Here is a 16990-nt window from a genome sequence, read left to right on the forward strand (position 1 = left end):
TATCATTATTGTTTCGTTTAAATATAATATGAAATACCATCAAGTTTAAATTTTGTTGATTTTTCCGCATTAAAACCATACAACAAATCATATCTCTAAGTGTATGCAATCTAATTAAATCACTATTCGACAATTAGCAAACTTCAAAACCCACTAATGTACTGTGTTTATTAACATTCTATTTGAAGTTAATTGGGTCTTATTTATTCCTTTTCTAGTGTTTTCATTGCATTGCGTATTATTTGCCTAAATTCTTATTTTATGCTATATTAGACAAGGATCAACCAAAAGGATTCAACAAACACTAACTATATGAAGATCCTGATGATGACAACCATCCAAGTGTCATGCTCCACCACACAAAGATCTGATCCATGCGTGGTAGCTAGGGTTTTTATTTTTTATTGCTTGAATAGTTACTATGTTTAACTTTCAAGCAAGGAAGGGCTCAAACATCATACAATCAATTAATAATGTGATCAACATAAAGTAAAGAAATAATAAAGGTTAAGATGAGTTATTGCCATGACTACATGCAAATAGACCAATAAAACGCTAGAAAAATAAATAAGTAAGATTCAAATAACTCTATATATAGTACCAATAAATTATTGTATTTTTAATTGAATTCATGTTTTTTCTCATTTAAGATAGACTATTTAATTAAAACCTAATTTTTAAATATTTTTGGAAATACATATACATATAACATCATATTTGGAACGAGGGACAAATTTGTTGGTTTTCATAGTTGGATGCTTAGTTCGATAGTTAAAATAAACTTCTTCCTAATCCTAGATAAAAGTGTTGAAAATTTAGTTCAACTGTCTTTCCAAGAGAAGCAAATGGCGCGGCTCATGATATATCTAAAACTTTTTATGCACAATATCGCTTATAATCTCTACTACTCCTTAAGAGAGTACCGTAGGCGTGCACATCTGCACGTTCTGCCTCTCACCCGACATCCTCGCCCACAATGCGCCGCTAATCTCGCAGTCGCGCCCCGGCCGATCCACGCCTGCCTGCCGCCGCCCGCGATTGTAGCCCACCCCGACACCGCGCCCCCTCTCCCCTGACCTGATGCCCGCCTCCCACCTCCTCCACGCCGCGCGGATCTAGCGTGGGAACTGCTCGGCCATGGCTGCGCACACCCTCCCTCCCCATGAGACGGAGCCGCCGTATCCTGCTCGCGAGGCAACGGAAGGGTACGTGATCCTCTGTCTACATGGAAGGTGAGGCAGATCGAGGGGAGTGGCTCGTGGCAGTCACCTCGACGGCGTCCTCGCCGTCCACCGCGGTGTCGTCCAAGCACGGCGGCGGCGGCTACAGGATCGTGGGCGGGCCCAACGGCAATGCCGTCGCGCCCGCCACCAAGTCCACCATCGTCGAGACCACCGTCAAGAGGGTACGTGATCCTCTGTCTGACGTTCCCTCACCACAATCCATTCTCGTCTGACGCGGGCGGCCGCCGCCACTGGGCCTGTGCTCGCCGCAGGTTATCTTCGATTTCTGGTTCCTGGCGCTCCTCGTCGTCGCGGGGTCATTCGTCGGCTCCCTACTGTGCTTCCTCAATGTAAGCGATCTTGGATCTCTGCGTGTTCCGTTCCCACCCATGGCTGCTTCCGCTCGAAGGTTCATGGCTCTGCTTATCTGACGTCGATCTGCTCGTGACTAGGGTTGTGTCTTCATCAAAGAGGCATACCGGGTTTACTGGTCGAGCAGCGGCAGCCTGCGCCCTCCCGCGTGCATGAGAGCCTGAATCTTTCCATATTCCAATCCACCACCGCAGCGACAAAAGGGAGTCCCCCCTCCCCGCTAGGTGGAGGTTGGCAGGTATTTGGTGTCGCGCCCGGTTTGGATTTGGCTGGATTCGAATCAGGCCGGAAGACACAGGTTCGTGCCGCGCGGCGGGGGCGGAGATGCACAAGAGCAAGGGGAAGTTCTCCGGCGTCCTGCACAAGGGCTTCAAGCCTGACAAGTGGTCTGTGGAGATCGATTTCTGCTGCTCGCGGTCGGATGCCGAAGGATGGGGCAACCTACCTAACGTCTGTTTTATTTTTTTCTTCCTATGATGGTTTCCCAGCAAGACGTCGCCGCGGATGGCGGTGGGCCGGATCAAGCTGCTGCGGAATCGCAAGGAGGTGCAGGTACGCCAGATGCGTCGCGAGGTCGCGCAGCTCCTCGAGGCCAACCAGGACATGACCGCGCGCATCAGGGTACGTGCCTTCGCCGCCACCTGGTTACCTCCCTAATGGTTCATCTCGTTCGCCATTTCACCCTGCCCATTGGTCGGAATTGACTCGATGCACCTCCCAGGATTCCATTCGTGGTAGCACAATTGACCTCGTGGTTGTAGAATTCGATAACGCGTCGCGTGGACTTGGCTTCTGAAGCTAGAGCATTCTGGCCTCAAGCTGAGTATGACTTAGTTGCCCGTTGCAGCCTAGGTGTTTGTTTATATGCGTGCAAATGGAAAAATTGTCTGCAATTCGGGGTGGATGTGCATGCTCTGACCCCTAGGTAGGCCGTGGTTTATGATTGTTGGACATGTAGCCATCTTGCTAACCGTGGACTGCAATGACTTTTGATAATTGGGACTTGTTTGATAATATTTTAGTGCTGGTTATTCCGTGTCATGTGCCTTCCCTGTGCATGCCAGCACATACACTGTAGCCTGAGTTTGTCCACTGGTGGTTATTGTGCGGAAGAGAGCTTGTGCTTCTGAATACCTGGTTTTCTGTATTGCTTTGTTCAACGCTGATGTTCCATGGAGCATTGGATTCTCGCAGATATAAGTGTCAAAGTGTGTGATTTTCTTTCTTGGTTTATGTAGAACCAATGTCAGCTGATTATACTTGTTCCATATTTACTCTTGCATGCCTGTCTCTGCAAACGTATGTGCAAAAGTATTTAATGCTGTACACAACTTTCTTCTGGTACTGCTGTCCTGGTAGGTAAACTCTGTTAGGCTCCAACTTACAAGCCATATAACATGACTAGATCGTTTTAGTTCAGATGAAATGTGCACAAACAACCGTTGTAACATGTCTTAATAGTACTATGTCAGCACAGAGCTCATTATTTCTTACCGACTCTATTTTATTTCTCCCACAGGTTGAACATGTCATAAGGGAAGAAAAGTTCATGCAAGCATATGACTTGATTGAAGTATACTGTGAACTTATAGTAGCACGTCTGTCCATTATTGATTCACAGAAGTAAGGCAACCTTTTCTTTCTATTATGCAAACCTATATTTGTTGTTCCATGATTTTAGTTGTATAGTTTTGTTTCTTGATCTGAGGTTATAGAAGCAGCGGCGGAGCACAGCCAACAAATGAGGTATGGCAGTCGCGGGGGGTGCCGTGTGCGCCACACGTTGAGGCAGGTCGCTAATGGCGTCGTAGGCTCATGGCGGATTGGAAGAGGGCAAGAGGCATTGTCGCTCTAGAACATTGTTGCTGCTTTGCGTTGACGTACACTGTTGCATTGCACAATCTTTTGCAGATGTGTATCTTGCTGGAACGGTCATCCCTAGAGCAGTGCACCATATCTTTGAAATACTTGCAGCACGGAAGGCTGATTATAGCATTGAAGGTAACCTTCTTAGAGCTATATAATGATAATGAAGATATAGCGGTTATTGGCCAAGCTTTCTAGGTGCAAATATTTTGCCTTTTTCAGTTTAATCTTATGTTACTGAGATTTAGTGCAGTGGTTTATGATAAATATTTTTGTCTAAAGTTTTGGAATGATTTTTTAGTACTATTAAACTACACATGTTTCTTATCACCTAGCTATTATGTATTCTATGATATTCCTAAGAAACTATGCTCAGATTCTTATCACTTGTTTTCAGGGCAAAGGAAGAGCATTTTGTGCTGGAGGCGATCTTGCTGCACTTGTCCGATCTATACATAAAGGTTCCAGATTGTTGGAGGTAATTACTATTGTGTCATTTTGTGCTGGAGGCAATTCACAGAGTGGGTTCCAGATTGTTGGGTTTGAGGTCGTGCCTTGCAGCGTAAGACATGATCCTGAGTCCATGTCCAAGCTCAAGATGTATGACAAGGTTGGCTCTGTGAATTGCCCGTTTGCTGCCCTGGGATTTCTCTCACCTGCTTCCAGGGGAATGCTCCTGACCGGAATAATCATTCTCTACCTCTTCCTTGGTATCATTGCTGGATAAGTTGGTGTCCGTGTCTGGAGGACTATTAAGGGAACCTCAGAAGGGTGGAAATCTGTTGCTTGGCTGACTGCCTGCTTCTTCCCTAGGATTGTGTTCATCATCCTCAATGTGCTTAACTCCATTCTGTGGGGGCAAGAAGAGCACTTGAGCTCTACCCATCTCACTGTTCTTCACCCTCCTGGCCCTATGGTTCTGCATCTTTGTGCCACTCACACTAATTGGAGGCTTGCTAGGCACACGTGCTGCAAGCATCGACTACCCTGTCCGAACCAACCAGATCCCACGAGCGATCCTTGAGCGCAAGTTCCCCTCATGGCTACTTGTGCTCGGTGTGGGAACATTGCCATTTGGTACTCTCTTCATTGAGCTCTTCTTTATCCTTTCCAACATTTGGTTGGGAAGATTCTACTGTCTTTGGCTTCCTGTTCATTGTCCTCTTCCTGCTGGTCATAGTCTGCTGGTCAGATGACTCGCCCTGCGAGTTTGATCTTCCTCCTATCTAATCATTATCAGATCAGATCAATTAGATTGCAGCCTGCCTTGCATGCACTGTGCGCCATCATCAAATAACTGCTACTTAACTCCACAGATTTGTGTTTGGTGCTGGCACCACATCATAGACATGGCTGAGAAGGAGGAAACAAAGGGCCGCTGCCCTGCCTGCCGCACACGCTATGACAAGGATATGATCGTCAAGATGGCCGCCACTTGTGACAGGTCCGTCCTGATGCTTCTCTCTTTACCAATCAATTTTTTTCACTTAAGCAAACTACAACATTTGCAAGTGATTACCCTTTTATATATCATGGGAAATAGGAAGAGGTAGGTCTCTCTGTCTCAGATAATTGGAACCATCTGTGAAAGTTGACCTTGCCACTAGGTATCTCAAACTTACCTTTTACATTGGTGATGGAAACAGGACAGTGGCAGATAAAATGCGGAGAAGAAGCAAAAGGCCCAAAGGGTTAAGCCAAAGGCAGCACCAACAGCAACAACAACATCAACCGTAGAATCTAAGAAGCATCTTGCTACTGTCAGGGTTATCCAGAGAAATCTGGTGTACATAATTGGGCTACCTGCGCATTTATGCAATGAAAGCGTGAGTTCACATCCACTTTTGTCCAAGTCGTGTGATATGTTTAAATTTTACTTCTCATATCAACTCTACTATTATTTCTTGTTTAGGTACTTGAGCGCAGGGAGTACTTTGGTCAGTATGGGGAAGTTTTGAAGGTTTTAGTTTCCCGTCTGACTGGGCCTCCCTCTCAGCAGGCATCAGCAAACAGCAGTATTAGTGTGTATGTCTCTCTGAATTATACGGTGTACATGCATGATCTATTCATACTTCATATGAATTTAGATTTCTACTTTCAGTACTGGTCAATTAGCCTGATGAAATATCAAATAACTATCTACTGATTCTATGCAATTGCATGTTTCAAGTTTCTAATGCTGCCTTGTAATACTGGAACATTGGTATTATAAGAAAGTAAATTCAGACTTCAATATTGTTATGTGGTTTTCTATTGAACTTGGTGAAAATGTGATAATTATGTCCATATCCTTGCAAGCAGTTCAGTCATTTAAGTTTAATCTAGGCTACTTAGCAGTGTGATTTTTCTGTAGCCTCTTGATTTGCATAGCCGCACAGCCCGTGCTTGAAAGTAACATTTCTATCCTCATTGCCGACATTAGGATATGTATTGTATTATTGGTGTGAAATTCAAAGAATCAGATAGATGCAAGATATCTGTTTGTGGGATAGGATCAGAACCCAATCCTGCATGTGCAGATATAGATAAAAATCATCTTTTAATGAAATGTCTGTTTTTCTCGGTTTGAGAACTTTATATTGTTCTCCTGGGATGTGTTTTTTTTGTTTATGGGTGATTTTTCTTGGAAATCTCAGGATAGTGTTTTGATGTATTCTGAAACTTTGTTGTGCCAGAAACATGCATTGTTTTATCATTAACCAGAATTGAGTTAGGGATTATCATTAAGGCATTAACCAAAATGGAGTTAGGATGTCTTTTTTTGTAGTGTAGAAAACGTTGTGTATACTGAAATGTGCATGCTTGCAACATGTCTGATATGGATTATATTTGAGTGATATCTTTGTTGAAGAACATGTGAAATTAGAGTTCTGGTGGTCTTCTAGAACACACACTGCTCCTCATCTTTACTTTCTCTACATAATTCTTCAATATGTTGGTATGTTCCCGTGACTCCTTGGTTTAGCTATCCTTATACATGCATGTTGTTACATAAATCAATTAGTTTTTCCCTTAAGGACAGGCCTGGTGCAGTGGTGAGAGGCCTTTCCACTGAGCCAAAGGGCCTGGGTTTGACGCAGCCTCTGCGCAAAAATGTAGGGTTAAGGATTGCCTCGGTTATTACTTCCCCAGACCCGACTCATGCGGGAGCCGTCAGCACTGGGTCTGTTCTTTTACTGATTTGTTGAGGGTCTAGACAAATATGAGCTCATAATGTATTATCTTTCAGGAGATATACGTGGAGCGTCAGAATTATATGTGCATCTACAAGAACAGTTACAACAATTCTCCATCAGGTTGTGCAGCTTTCCTTGCAAACTACAATTCTAGCATCCTTTCTTATTGAAATAATGTTATTTTTAACAGTGCCACAATAAGTTTCACTTATGCTTATTTTTAGTATTCACTTATGCTTATTTTCAGTATGACACATTCTCCTCTTATTGCATTTGTCCCCTTTTGATGACCTCGTTTACCTGATTATAATTGTTTGTCCCTCTCCTTGCAGGTTGGTGTTCATACATATCAGATGTAAATATGGGGAGACGGTGCCTCATCAATGACGAGTAGGTTGATTCTCATCTAGCGGCACCATTGCTCATCACAACTGATTTGCTTGAGCAACTTAATGTCACTCTCAAGAGGACCCTCCTTTCGACCGACACCCTGAAGCACCACACAAGCTTTAGAAAGTCGGAATTGTACTCCGTATACATAAATTACCATGATATTATATGTTCATGTAATTCTATGTTGATTCTTTAGAAATAATATATATGATATTGTAATGTGTGTTCGATATCAATTTATTTTATTTGAGTTATGTATTTATAATATTAGTGTTACGGTAATATTTTGTCACACAAATTTTATCATATTGATGTTTGTTATTTCATATCTATGTTTCACACTATTTTTTAACTTTCGTGGCAAGTATGAATAATTAAAAGATTAACATAGGTCTGATTGAATGTCGTCGCACTTTTGTGGCAAGTATGAATAATTGAAAGATTAACATAGACCTGATTGGATGTCGTCGCAACGCACGGGCACCTACCTAGTATGGTCATTAAACCTTCGGATTTTGTCATTAGTAAGATCTAGGACGATATGACTACTTTTTATAATCGTTAAAAAGGCGTGATGCTTAAACACAGTAATATAAACGACAGCTGGGCCTAGAGAGTGGAGACGCCGCTGGATCAGACCATCTGTTCCAGGCCCATGTAAATTTGCACTGTGTCCGGTCCCGGATGCCGATCCGCTTCTATCCCTGCGGCCCTCCCTGCCCATCTCCCGATTTCCCCGCGTGCGCTCTCTCTCTCCGTCGGCGACGAGCCTGGGCGACCAGCGCCGCCGCCCCTAGCCCAGGTCTCCATCGGACGCTTCGCCAGGTCTTGTTTAGACCCACCGCCGGCAACGAGCAACTCTTGGTACGTCCACTCTTTCTTTCCTGCTGTGCGAAACCGAGCACACCCAAACCCTAAACTAAACAAATTTGTTTGGATGCAATCCTCTTTTTCATCATTCATCGTTTTGCTTGATTCCTATGTTATACCAGATGCATGATTTAGCAGCGACAAACTTGGAGTAGTCAAAACCGCAAAAGGTTCCTCCCTTATGATTAGTTTTATGTAAGATTTAAAGTATAGCTCTTGGCTTATGTGCATCCATAGTTTCACACCCATGGAACTTCTCCATTTTTGTATTCCAATAATTTGCCCAAAGCGTGATTAAACCATTAATCTTTCTGAACTGATGCACTATCATTGAAGTGTAAAAAAACGTTTGTTACTGAAAATTAAAAATGGTTGGATATTTTGCAATGCCTTCTCAGTTTGATATTTTGCACAGAGATTAGCATGAGTTGGATATTTTGCAATGCCTTCTCAGTTTGATTATGTATTGGGTTTAGTTGTAGAATTTTGCTCTCCTGCAGATGTATTTTTGCTGCAGCTTGGCAGAACAAATATTTTATTTTCTTTACATGTCTGCGTACGAATTTGTAGCTGTTATATTTTTATGTTATTGTCATATCACCAAATGAGATAGCCTCACCTGATTTTTAGATTATAATAAATAATTTTTTCATAGCACTCTTTTGATTTCAGTTATCGGATCCCGCATCGTGGAATGCTTGCCAAAGGGAGGAAGGTAGCTGGAAGGCGTGAAGAAATGTCTGCAAATTATGCGTTTGGACCACAGGATGATGATGCGATTATTAAACACAGGCTTCTGACTAGGACAACGACCACCAGGGGTGAACCGCCACTAAAGAAGCTTCAGAAGAAGTTCATGTCCTTTGCAACTGAGATCGAGAAGGATGCAGATAACATAAGTGACTGTGAAAGACTGTACAAGGCCTTTCTACATGAAATTAACACCTTTGAGCTACCTCTTCTGAAAAGCAAGGCTGTGGTTGATGCAAACATTAGGGAGAAAGAAAGCTTTAATGAGCTGCAGGTTGAGATTGAGCGGCAGATCTTGCATGCTAAGACTGATATTGAGGACCTTAAGAAGCAACTTGAGCAGAGCAAGATTGAGAGGCAGCACAAAGAAGAGTGTGAAGCCATCCGGAAGCTGATTAGTTTGCAGCCTCCACGGTCAGAAACTGAAAAACTCATTGCAGACCTTGAGAAGGAGATAACTGATTTGAAGGCGGAGAATGTAGCATGCATAAGGACTTTGGAACTGAGGAAGAAGCAGTTTGCCCTTCTTCTACATGTGGTAAGTTCATGTGTAATGTATTCTTATTTCAGGTTGTGACGTTGTGTTTTCATGTATATCATAGTGGCACATAGGAATAGAACGCTCAATTAAAATAACACACTCCCTCTGTTGCTTCCTTTTGCAGGATTATCTACAACATCAATTCTCTTTTGTTAAATCCACCATGAAATGTCTTGATAGTGCGTTTATTTGGTATTTAGATAATTAGTACTTTTTATATAAATTTAGTCAAAGTTATGGAAGTTTGATTTAGGATAAAACTACAACGACCTACATTTTGGAACAGAGGGAGTACTAAATGTGATGCTTCATGAACTTCTGGTTCTGATACCTACAGCACATATAATTTTGTTATGCAGAGTGGCAATCAGATTACGATTATATATGATTGATATCTAAAATTTACATGAAAGGACACCTAATCTTGTGAACATTTATTTTTTGACTCAGTGTCTTGTTGGGCCTTTCGACTGGCACATAGAAATAGGAAGTCTACATCAATTTTCTTTGAAAACACAATTCGCGTGCAGTCCACTTCTGCAGGAAACCTCCATATATAGCATAATCCAATTCAGCCTTGTGGGTTATTCTAGGAATGTTTGCTCATGTGTTTCTACATTTTACAGGTTGAGGAATTGCAGATCTCGATTGAAGATGAGCAGAAGAGTATAGCAGATGAGCTGAGAGCTATTGCTGGAGAGCAGAAGATGAGCATGGAAGAAGGGAGCGTCGGTGCTTCAGATTCCATGGTTGTTGACTGATCGAGATACATTCACATATGTTGCAGACCTGCTTGCCAAAATCCATCACATGGTTTTTGGACAATATGGCGATTTGGTAGATGTCTTTTGCGGTGTCTTTGTACCTCATGTAAATTGAACTGTATGCTAGTATGAAGTGAAATTGAAGTACACGTTGTTGTGTAACAAAGTCAGTTCTTATTGATGAATTCAGTCAATATATGTTACTTCACAAGCATAGTGGCTCGTGGACATGTCTCGAGGTGAAGGAACAAAGAGAAGGCCACGGGGAGCCCCTGGCCACTGCTGTTGTTCCATCGATCGACAGCACTGTGCCAGCAGCGGTTATATCATTTCCATGGGGATGCTTAGAAATAAAACAATAAGCACCAACGGATCGATATGTTAGCTCAGATATATATAGATGAACTCAGCAAGTATACAAGCCACCTCGTTTGGACGGGTCAATGAGCTACCTAAATGTACACTGGAGGTATTGAACAAGAAAACGGCTTTTTTTTATCTGGAGCTCCTTGTCCTTGTGATGATATGCTCCATGCTGCGGATACTCCCGCACTGAATGGCCGAAATTTGAGGATCTTTTGAACGATGGCGAGATGGATCACCTCCTTCGAGGGTGCTTCGTTACTGCTGTGAGCTGGTTTGTCTGTATTTTCTTCAGAAGGTGTGATCTCATCGTTTGTAGGTTTTGTTTCAGTTTTGGCTGACAAAAGGGGGGCAAACATTGAATGAGTCTAATATAAAGAAATGCATTACGTCAAAAAAAAATAGCGTTTTTCAGACTGCGCAAATGAGTTCCCCAATGAACCTATGAGTTGACAATGATTATAGCATGACTGACAGATGGTTCATACTGATGAAAACTATATTCACTAGTTCAATCATGACCTTGTGACTGGGTTCCGGTTAGGAGTTTTATGTGCAAACAATGCCATCTAACATCTGGACTTTTATAAGGGTGGGGTAGGGAGGGTAGTTTCAGTGTTCCTGCCCACTTTCACAAAATAGATAATATGTACCAATAGTTTCTTCATATTCTACAACCTGTTATTACACAAGGCGTTAGCGTTAGGCTTGGTAAGCAGATTAGAGCCTGAAACTCTAAAGTATGAATTGGAAATTCCGAAGTTTTTTTTCTTTGTATAAAGAAAAAAAATCATTAGAACAAAAGAAGGGATACAGATGCTTAACAAAATAGGTTGCCACCATCAGCAATGAAATAGCTAATCAGTAGTAAATGTATGTTTGGTACTGAAGAAATTATATGTAACTTTTGGGTTCCAAATGCATTTTGTTTCCATCTTGTCCTGTTAGAGCATTCATAGGCACAAACTACAGTTATGATGAATACAGGTAAACTGAAAGTATACAATACTTGATCTAGAGTTCGAAACTCAGTAAATTAGATTGTGTGTTTAGCAAAAATGCAAAAACTTACTAGCACCCTATGCAGGTAACACACAAAGTGACTACAGCATTACAGTACCTGCTACAGTCCACAAGCAAAAGGCAGAGTACAGAAAACAATACCAGAACTTGACTTTTTTGGAAAAATACCGTGGCATGAGCATGACTTACCATCTTCAGACTGTCACCTACTATTAAGGTAGGAGATGAATGTATGCAAACCCTGAAAAACATGATTCTCAGAACTTAGAAATCTAATGTAAGGGCAAATGAACAAAAAAAACAGATATTTCTGAAGTTATAAATGACCAAAAGGCATAACAAGTTAATCGCAGAGTAGTAGATCCAGAGAAGAACCAACTTACAGAGAGTACAATTGGAGCACCCAGTGATATGTCCAACTCTACCAATACGTACTCCTCTTCCTCTTCACAAATTTCCTTATCTTTCTCAAGTGCTTCTGACATCTTCAACTGTAAGGCAAGACTCTTCAATCCCATTCAACACACAGGACGTGGTCCACGCCCGCGAAGAGGACATGGTGCCCAAGCAGTTCGAACGGAGCATATTTCCTCTACCAAATTTCACAACACAAAGACAGAACGCATCCGAAACAAGACGGTCGAAACTGAAGCCAACTGGGAAGAGCCATGGAGGCCTTCAGAAGTAAATGGTTCATTTCCAGCAGTGAGAGATTCACGGGAACGAACCAAATTGCATCTCCCAAGAAGACGCCACAAGCTAGGCAACTGGAAAATGAAGCCAGCAAGAACGCCACGAGCTGCGAAAGGGCCTCTAGCCTAGTGGTTAAGGACTTCCAAGTAGCACCTCCAAGTCCTGGGTTCGATTCCCCTCGGAAGCGAATTTTCAGGCTTGGTTAAAAAAATCTCCTCGTTGTGCCCCATCCACTCTCGGGTTATGATGTCCTGTGCGCCACCCTCCGGTTGGGTCGTTGCAGAGTGGACAGTTGACGCCGGCCCGTTAGTGATGGGGGGCCAGGGTTCGGGGATTTTCTCGGCCGGGACCATTGTTTCGGTCTCTTCTTAATATAATACCGGGAGGACGGTCTTTCCCTCCCCGGCCGAGTTTTTTTAAGAACGCCACAAGCTAGTTGGTTCAGGAACAAATCGAGTAATCGACCACCACACGAAAACCATATTTATCAGGATAGAAATTGATTGGAGTATGGACCAACAAAAAAATTCGAGAGGCTGAGATATGCAAACAACTAAATATCTTCCTCTGCTGACTGTCTCTGCAGATCCAGCAAACAACTAAATTCTTTTCTTTTCTTCTCCCAACCAGTGTTGGTAAACACCAAATCCAAGTGATAAAACCAATGAACTGCCGGATCTGACAGAAGCCTGGTCTAATGTCGTGAACTACAAGTCAACTCTCAATCTGGTCGATACAACAACAAAAACTTCCACAGAAAGGCGAGCACACAACTGCCCAGAAATCAGCCTGAGGTTTCAGATTGGCTCCCCACCGTGGCACACACCAGCATCTAGTGTGATGAAACCAGAAGCACCACAGCGTCCTCCACAATACTGTCATCTCCCAGAATCCCCCCCACCCTACCCAACCAGTGTTGATAAACACCAAATCCAAGTGATAAAACCAATGAACTGCCGGATCTGACAGAAGCCTGGTCTAATGTCGTGAACTACAAGTCAACTCTCAATCTGGTCGATACAACAACAAAAACTTCCACAGAAAGGCGAGCACACAACTGCCCAGAAATCAGCCTGAGGTTTCAGATTGGCTCCCCACCGTGGCACACACCAGCATCTAGCGTGATGAAACCAGAAGCACCACAGCGTCCTCCACAATACTGTCATCTCCCAGAATCCCCCCCCCCCACCCTACCCAACCAGTGTTGATAAACACCAAATCCAAGTGATAAAACCAATGAACTGCCGGATCTGACAGAAGCCTGGTCTAATGTCGTGAACTACAAGTCAACTCTCAATCTGGTCGATACAACAACAAAAACTTCCACAGAAAGGCGAGCACACAACTGCCCAGAAATCAGCCTGAGGTTTCAGATTGGCTCCCCACCGTGGCACACACCAGCATCTAGCGTGATGAAACCAGAAGCACCACAGCGTCCTCCACAATACTGTCATCTCCCAGAATCTCCCCCCCCCCCCGACCCAACCAGTGTTGGTAAACACTCTCAAACAGACGACGATTAGAGAAGGCAAGCAAGACTGGAAATAGACAAAAGTCCTCTCCCCCAAAGCCCTAGGGCTCTATCAGTAGAAGGTGAGGTGTTTGTTTATATATGTTTCCCCCCAATGAGACAAACTATTACAATCGGACTCATTTTGTCATATACTTCTATGCGGAGAAGAGTACAAACAAAAGAAATAAACCCCAAACTATTAGTCTATCTCCAGCAGCTCCCTTATCTCACATCTTTCAAACTCTATTATCAGATTTTATTTTTGCAAGACCAGATGCACGATCTGCCTTAGAGTACAGTACAATGACATGGAAGTTTTTGCCAAACCCATTGTTCCAAAGACGACATATGGTCTGCCCCGACGCCTATGCCTTTGAAATTTAAAATTCAAGTTGGAACTTAGCAATTTACTATGCAAAGATATGCTCATGACATTGATTTTGGTAAGGGTGGCTCAGATAATATAAGAGTAAATAAGCATCACTTCATCATTTCATGTCTTCCATCATTATACAATTTGTTACAGTACAGGATGGGCCACCTACCCATTTTATGAAATAACATTAAGTGGTTTACTAACACTCACCAGGGAGGGGTGGAACCCTGCCTTGTGGATGGAGAACGCGATGCGAGGCCAGGGTCTTTTGAAAACCTTGACTTGGGAGTGCTCGCAGATGGGGTCGAGCCTCTGTAGCTTGCACGGAGAGATTCGTCAATGGCGCTGGAGGACTTTGCCGACTTGGTGATGGCGTTCCTCACGAATTTTTGTGCGGCCCGCGAGAGGGTTCTAGGGCTTGCGCTGACACCCCTCGCAGGGGAGGGTAGGGGCGGCCTATGGAAGGTATTAGACCGCTCCTTTATTTTCCGAGCGGCGTCCCTCGAAAGCAGGTGCGCCTTGACATCGCGAGCAGGAGGCGGCGGCATCTTGAAATGCGCTCTCTCGCTACCGCCCGGCGTCTCATCCGAGTCCAGCCTCAGCGGCGTTCCATCGATCTCACCCCACGTCATGAACGGCGACTCGTCCACGCCGGGTGCCGGCGACGGCGTCCTCACAAAACTGTACCCGTTGCCGGCCTTCTTGTCCGACTCGAGGTAGAAAGGGTTCGGGGTCTTCCTCAGGTCCTCCAGATCGTACTTCTTCAACTTGTCAGGGTCGTGGTAGGCCATCCCTCCCGGAGTAGAGCCTGCAACTAGCGCGTAAAGTATGGCAGCCCCCTCCTCCTTGGGCCTCGCGTCATCAGCCGTGGCTCTGCCATGTAGCCTGGTGTTCGGCTTGTTTATCTCCTTGGTCATCCCCCTGAGCCGCTCTGCGCGCTCCTCCTCCGTGAGGGGCGCTTCCCCCTGGTCAGCCGGGTAGTACATGAGCTGGTTCTTTGCCGTGAACTTGGCGCCCTCGAGCGTACTCGGTGGCTGCCCCGATGTACCGTACCCGTCCGTGATCCTGTCGCGCTTGGCGCCCTCTGACGCTTTGCTCCCCGCCTCGGTAGGCGGCGGCGGCTCCAGCAGGTGCGCGTAGCGCTCGCGGCGGCGCTGGTTCACCTTGTCTAGGATGCGCGAGAAGGAGTCGTTGTCCTCGCTGGTGAAGCGGCGGAAGAAGCCGTCGAGGGAGACCGCGGCCGCGACGTCGTCGTCGTGGTCGGCGTCGGGACCTCCCACGCCGCCGGCGACGGATCCGGCGGGGGTGGTGAGAAAGGACGGGGAGCGGAGCGCGGTGGAGGTGGCCGGCGTCGGCGTGGGGACGGGCCCCGCCGCGTGGCGCTGGGCGCGGCGGCGGCGGTCTAGGATCTTGAGCTGCGCGTCGCGTAGGATGAGCGGGTCGTGGGACCGCACGGCCTGCAGCCAGTCGAGGCGGTCCCGGAGGCGGGGCAGGTCGGGGAAGTAGTCGCGCTCGATGATGCGCTCGATGGCGGCGACGTAGGTGTCCTCGTCGAGCACTTCCGACCGGCGGCGCTTCGAGGAGGGGGCGGTGGAGGGGGGCGGGGAGGCCGGGCGAGGGGTGGAGTGCGCGGGTGTGGGCGACGGTGAGAGGCGGCGGGGCGAATTGCCCGGCGAGCGGAGCATCGCGCCGGCGGTGGCGAGTCTAGGGTTACGGCGATTGGGGGATCGCAGAAGGGGAACTTGACGCGGTTTCGGCGTTTCGCTGTGTGTCAGGTACTCAGGTGGCGGGGGCTGGGTGTGGGGCGGGGGCTGTTATATGACCCTTAGTTTCCGAATTCCGATTACTAGTACCTTAGGCGCGCTGTTGTGGCGCCGTGCCTCTCAGGATTTTATCTCAGACAGAGATGGACTGGAGGTGGGGTTTGGCCTTGTGAATCATGTTGTGAAGCTCGGACTGGACCTGGTCGTCACCTGTACCCTTTAATGTTTTGACTTTTGATCTTGTGCTTTTGGCCTCTTAGCTTGTTCATTTCACATCGGAGAAGAATCACTTTGGACACAACAGGAATGCCGGCAAAAATATTATATTACCACTAAAAAATAAAAGGTAAAATTAATGAGTGAATTATAATCGATGGGAGGAGGCGGAGCAGGCGACGGGTGCTGGGGGTGTGAGGCTGGGTGACGGTGGAGGAGATATGAGAAAGCAAAATGTGTCCCTATCCTAAAAGCATCTGCAAGAGCTTTCCAAAAGTCTCTCCTAAATTAAGTTTTTTTGGGGAAAACATAAAACGCGTCTCCAACAGTTTCCCTAAAATGCTTTGAACGTTTTTATAGCCCTTAAAACTCCCTAATTTATAGCTATAAATGAGGGGGTTTTAGGCTTACCAGAAACAATCTGCCGCTTTAAGAGATCTATTAGAGAAAGGATTAAAATCTACCCCACTAATTTTTTAGATGGCCCTTAAAACTAATTTTAAGGAGTTATTTTGTATGGAGCTCTTGGAGATGCTCTAAGACCCTAGCACGTGAGGCAAGCTCTGCTCCAGCGTTTAATATTATGAATTTTCCATAAGCTAAAAAATGATCAGCTGCACAATGGGGCGTGCTGAGTTTGTCTTTTTCAAGGTGCTAGAATTTGTGCCATTATATTTAAACATTAGATACCAACCTGTCTGATTTCTGTCACTGAGCAGTCAATTTGGGTGGTTAGACCACGGCTCGTTATAAGCCTTAGGTTGTCCAATTAGAACCCCATGTCTAGCACCCAAGCCTTAGCTACTCCTATAGGATACTTCAATTTCTATCAAGGGAGTCATAGTAGAAATGGCACACTTGGCGAGCATAATGCTAGTGGAAAGCAGTCATATGTATTGTTGTTTGACATGTTTTGGCAATTTAGAATCATGCTAGTAATAGTTTATTCCTACTCTGTTTAATTAGGAAGCCAACTACATGTCCTTTCTTTTCCTTTTTCTTTTGGTTTATAGTATAGCTGGATTCATTGAAACTATTCAGCAAATGCCCTGGTTCCTGTATGTTTTGTTTGTTTAGATCAGTATGTA

General features: G+C 44.9%; 3 protein-coding genes and 1 pseudogene across 6 annotated transcripts; 3 read left to right on the forward strand and 1 right to left on the reverse strand.

Moving 5' to 3' along the window:
- The first annotated feature begins 1225 nt into the window (after positions 1–1225).
- Positions 1226–1759, forward strand: LOC103640456 (uncharacterized). Its single transcript, XM_008663034.1, has 3 exons — positions 1226–1405; positions 1496–1573; positions 1676–1759. Exons 1-3 carry the CDS (start codon positions 1226–1228, stop codon positions 1757–1759), a joined length of 342 nt encoding a protein of 113 aa, XP_008661256.1.
- A 1651-nt stretch (positions 1760–3410) lies between these two features.
- On the forward strand, positions 3411–4766 carry LOC103640457 (transmembrane 9 superfamily member 12-like; annotated as a pseudogene).
- Positions 4767–7651: 2885 nt separating this feature from the next.
- On the forward strand, positions 7652–10194 carry LOC100283954 (ngg1 interacting factor 3 like 1 binding protein 1). Of its 2 annotated transcripts, none has more exons than NM_001412692.1 (3): positions 7652–7894; positions 8556–9188; positions 9818–10194. In NM_001412692.1, exons 1-3 carry the CDS (start codon positions 7715–7717, stop codon positions 9950–9952), a joined length of 948 nt encoding a protein of 315 aa, NP_001399621.1. In that variant the 5' UTR covers positions 7652–7714; the 3' UTR covers positions 9953–10194. The 2 variants fall into 2 exon arrangements, with proteins under 2 accessions (NP_001399621.1, NP_001150324.1); NM_001156852.2 differs by having other exon boundaries at positions 8573–9188.
- A 112-nt stretch (positions 10195–10306) lies between these two features.
- LOC100284478 (DGCR14 protein) lies at positions 10307–15727 on the reverse strand. 3 transcript variants are annotated; one of them, XM_020543703.2, is made up of 3 exons: positions 14134–15727; positions 11531–11582; positions 10327–10655 (listed from the first exon to the last, which is right to left on the reverse strand). In XM_020543703.2, exons 1-3 carry the CDS (start codon positions 15606–15608, stop codon positions 10554–10556), a joined length of 1629 nt encoding a protein of 542 aa, XP_020399292.1. In that variant the 5' UTR covers positions 15609–15727; the 3' UTR covers positions 10327–10553.
- Between the last annotated feature and the right edge of the window lie 1263 nt (positions 15728–16990).

This window comes from Zea mays, chromosome 9, assembly GCF_902167145.1.
Source record: "Zea mays cultivar B73 chromosome 9, Zm-B73-REFERENCE-NAM-5.0, whole genome shotgun sequence".
In the NCBI taxonomy this organism is placed as follows: domain Eukaryota; kingdom Viridiplantae; phylum Streptophyta; class Magnoliopsida; order Poales; family Poaceae; genus Zea; species Zea mays.

Coding starts and splice junctions, on each gene's coding strand:
- LOC103640456 (XM_008663034.1), top strand. CDS start 1,226: ATGGAAGGTGAGGCAGATCGAGGGGAGTGGCTCGTGGCAGTCACCTCG. Junction 1,406..1,495: donor TCGAGACCACCGTCAAGAGG/GTACGTGATCCT, acceptor TGCTCGCCGCAG/GTTATCTTCGATTTCTGGTT. Junction 1,574..1,675: donor CCCTACTGTGCTTCCTCAAT/GTAAGCGATCTT, acceptor GCTCGTGACTAG/GGTTGTGTCTTCATCAAAGA.
- LOC100283954 (NM_001412692.1), top strand. CDS start 7,715: ATGCCGATCCGCTTCTATCCCTGCGGCCCTCCCTGCCCATCTCCCGAT. Junction 7,895..8,555: donor CCGGCAACGAGCAACTCTTG/GTACGTCCACTC, acceptor ATTTTTTCATAG/CACTCTTTTGATTTCAGTTA. Junction 9,189..9,817: donor TTGCCCTTCTTCTACATGTG/GTAAGTTCATGT, acceptor TACATTTTACAG/GTTGAGGAATTGCAGATCTC.
- LOC100284478 (XM_020543702.3), bottom strand. CDS start 15,608: ATGCTCCGCTCGCCGGGCAATTCGCCCCGCCGCCTCTCACCGTCGCCC. Junction 11,583..14,133: donor CAGGGTTCCACCCCTCCCTG/GTGAGTGTTAGT, acceptor CATGTTTTTCAG/GGTTTGCATACATTCATCTC.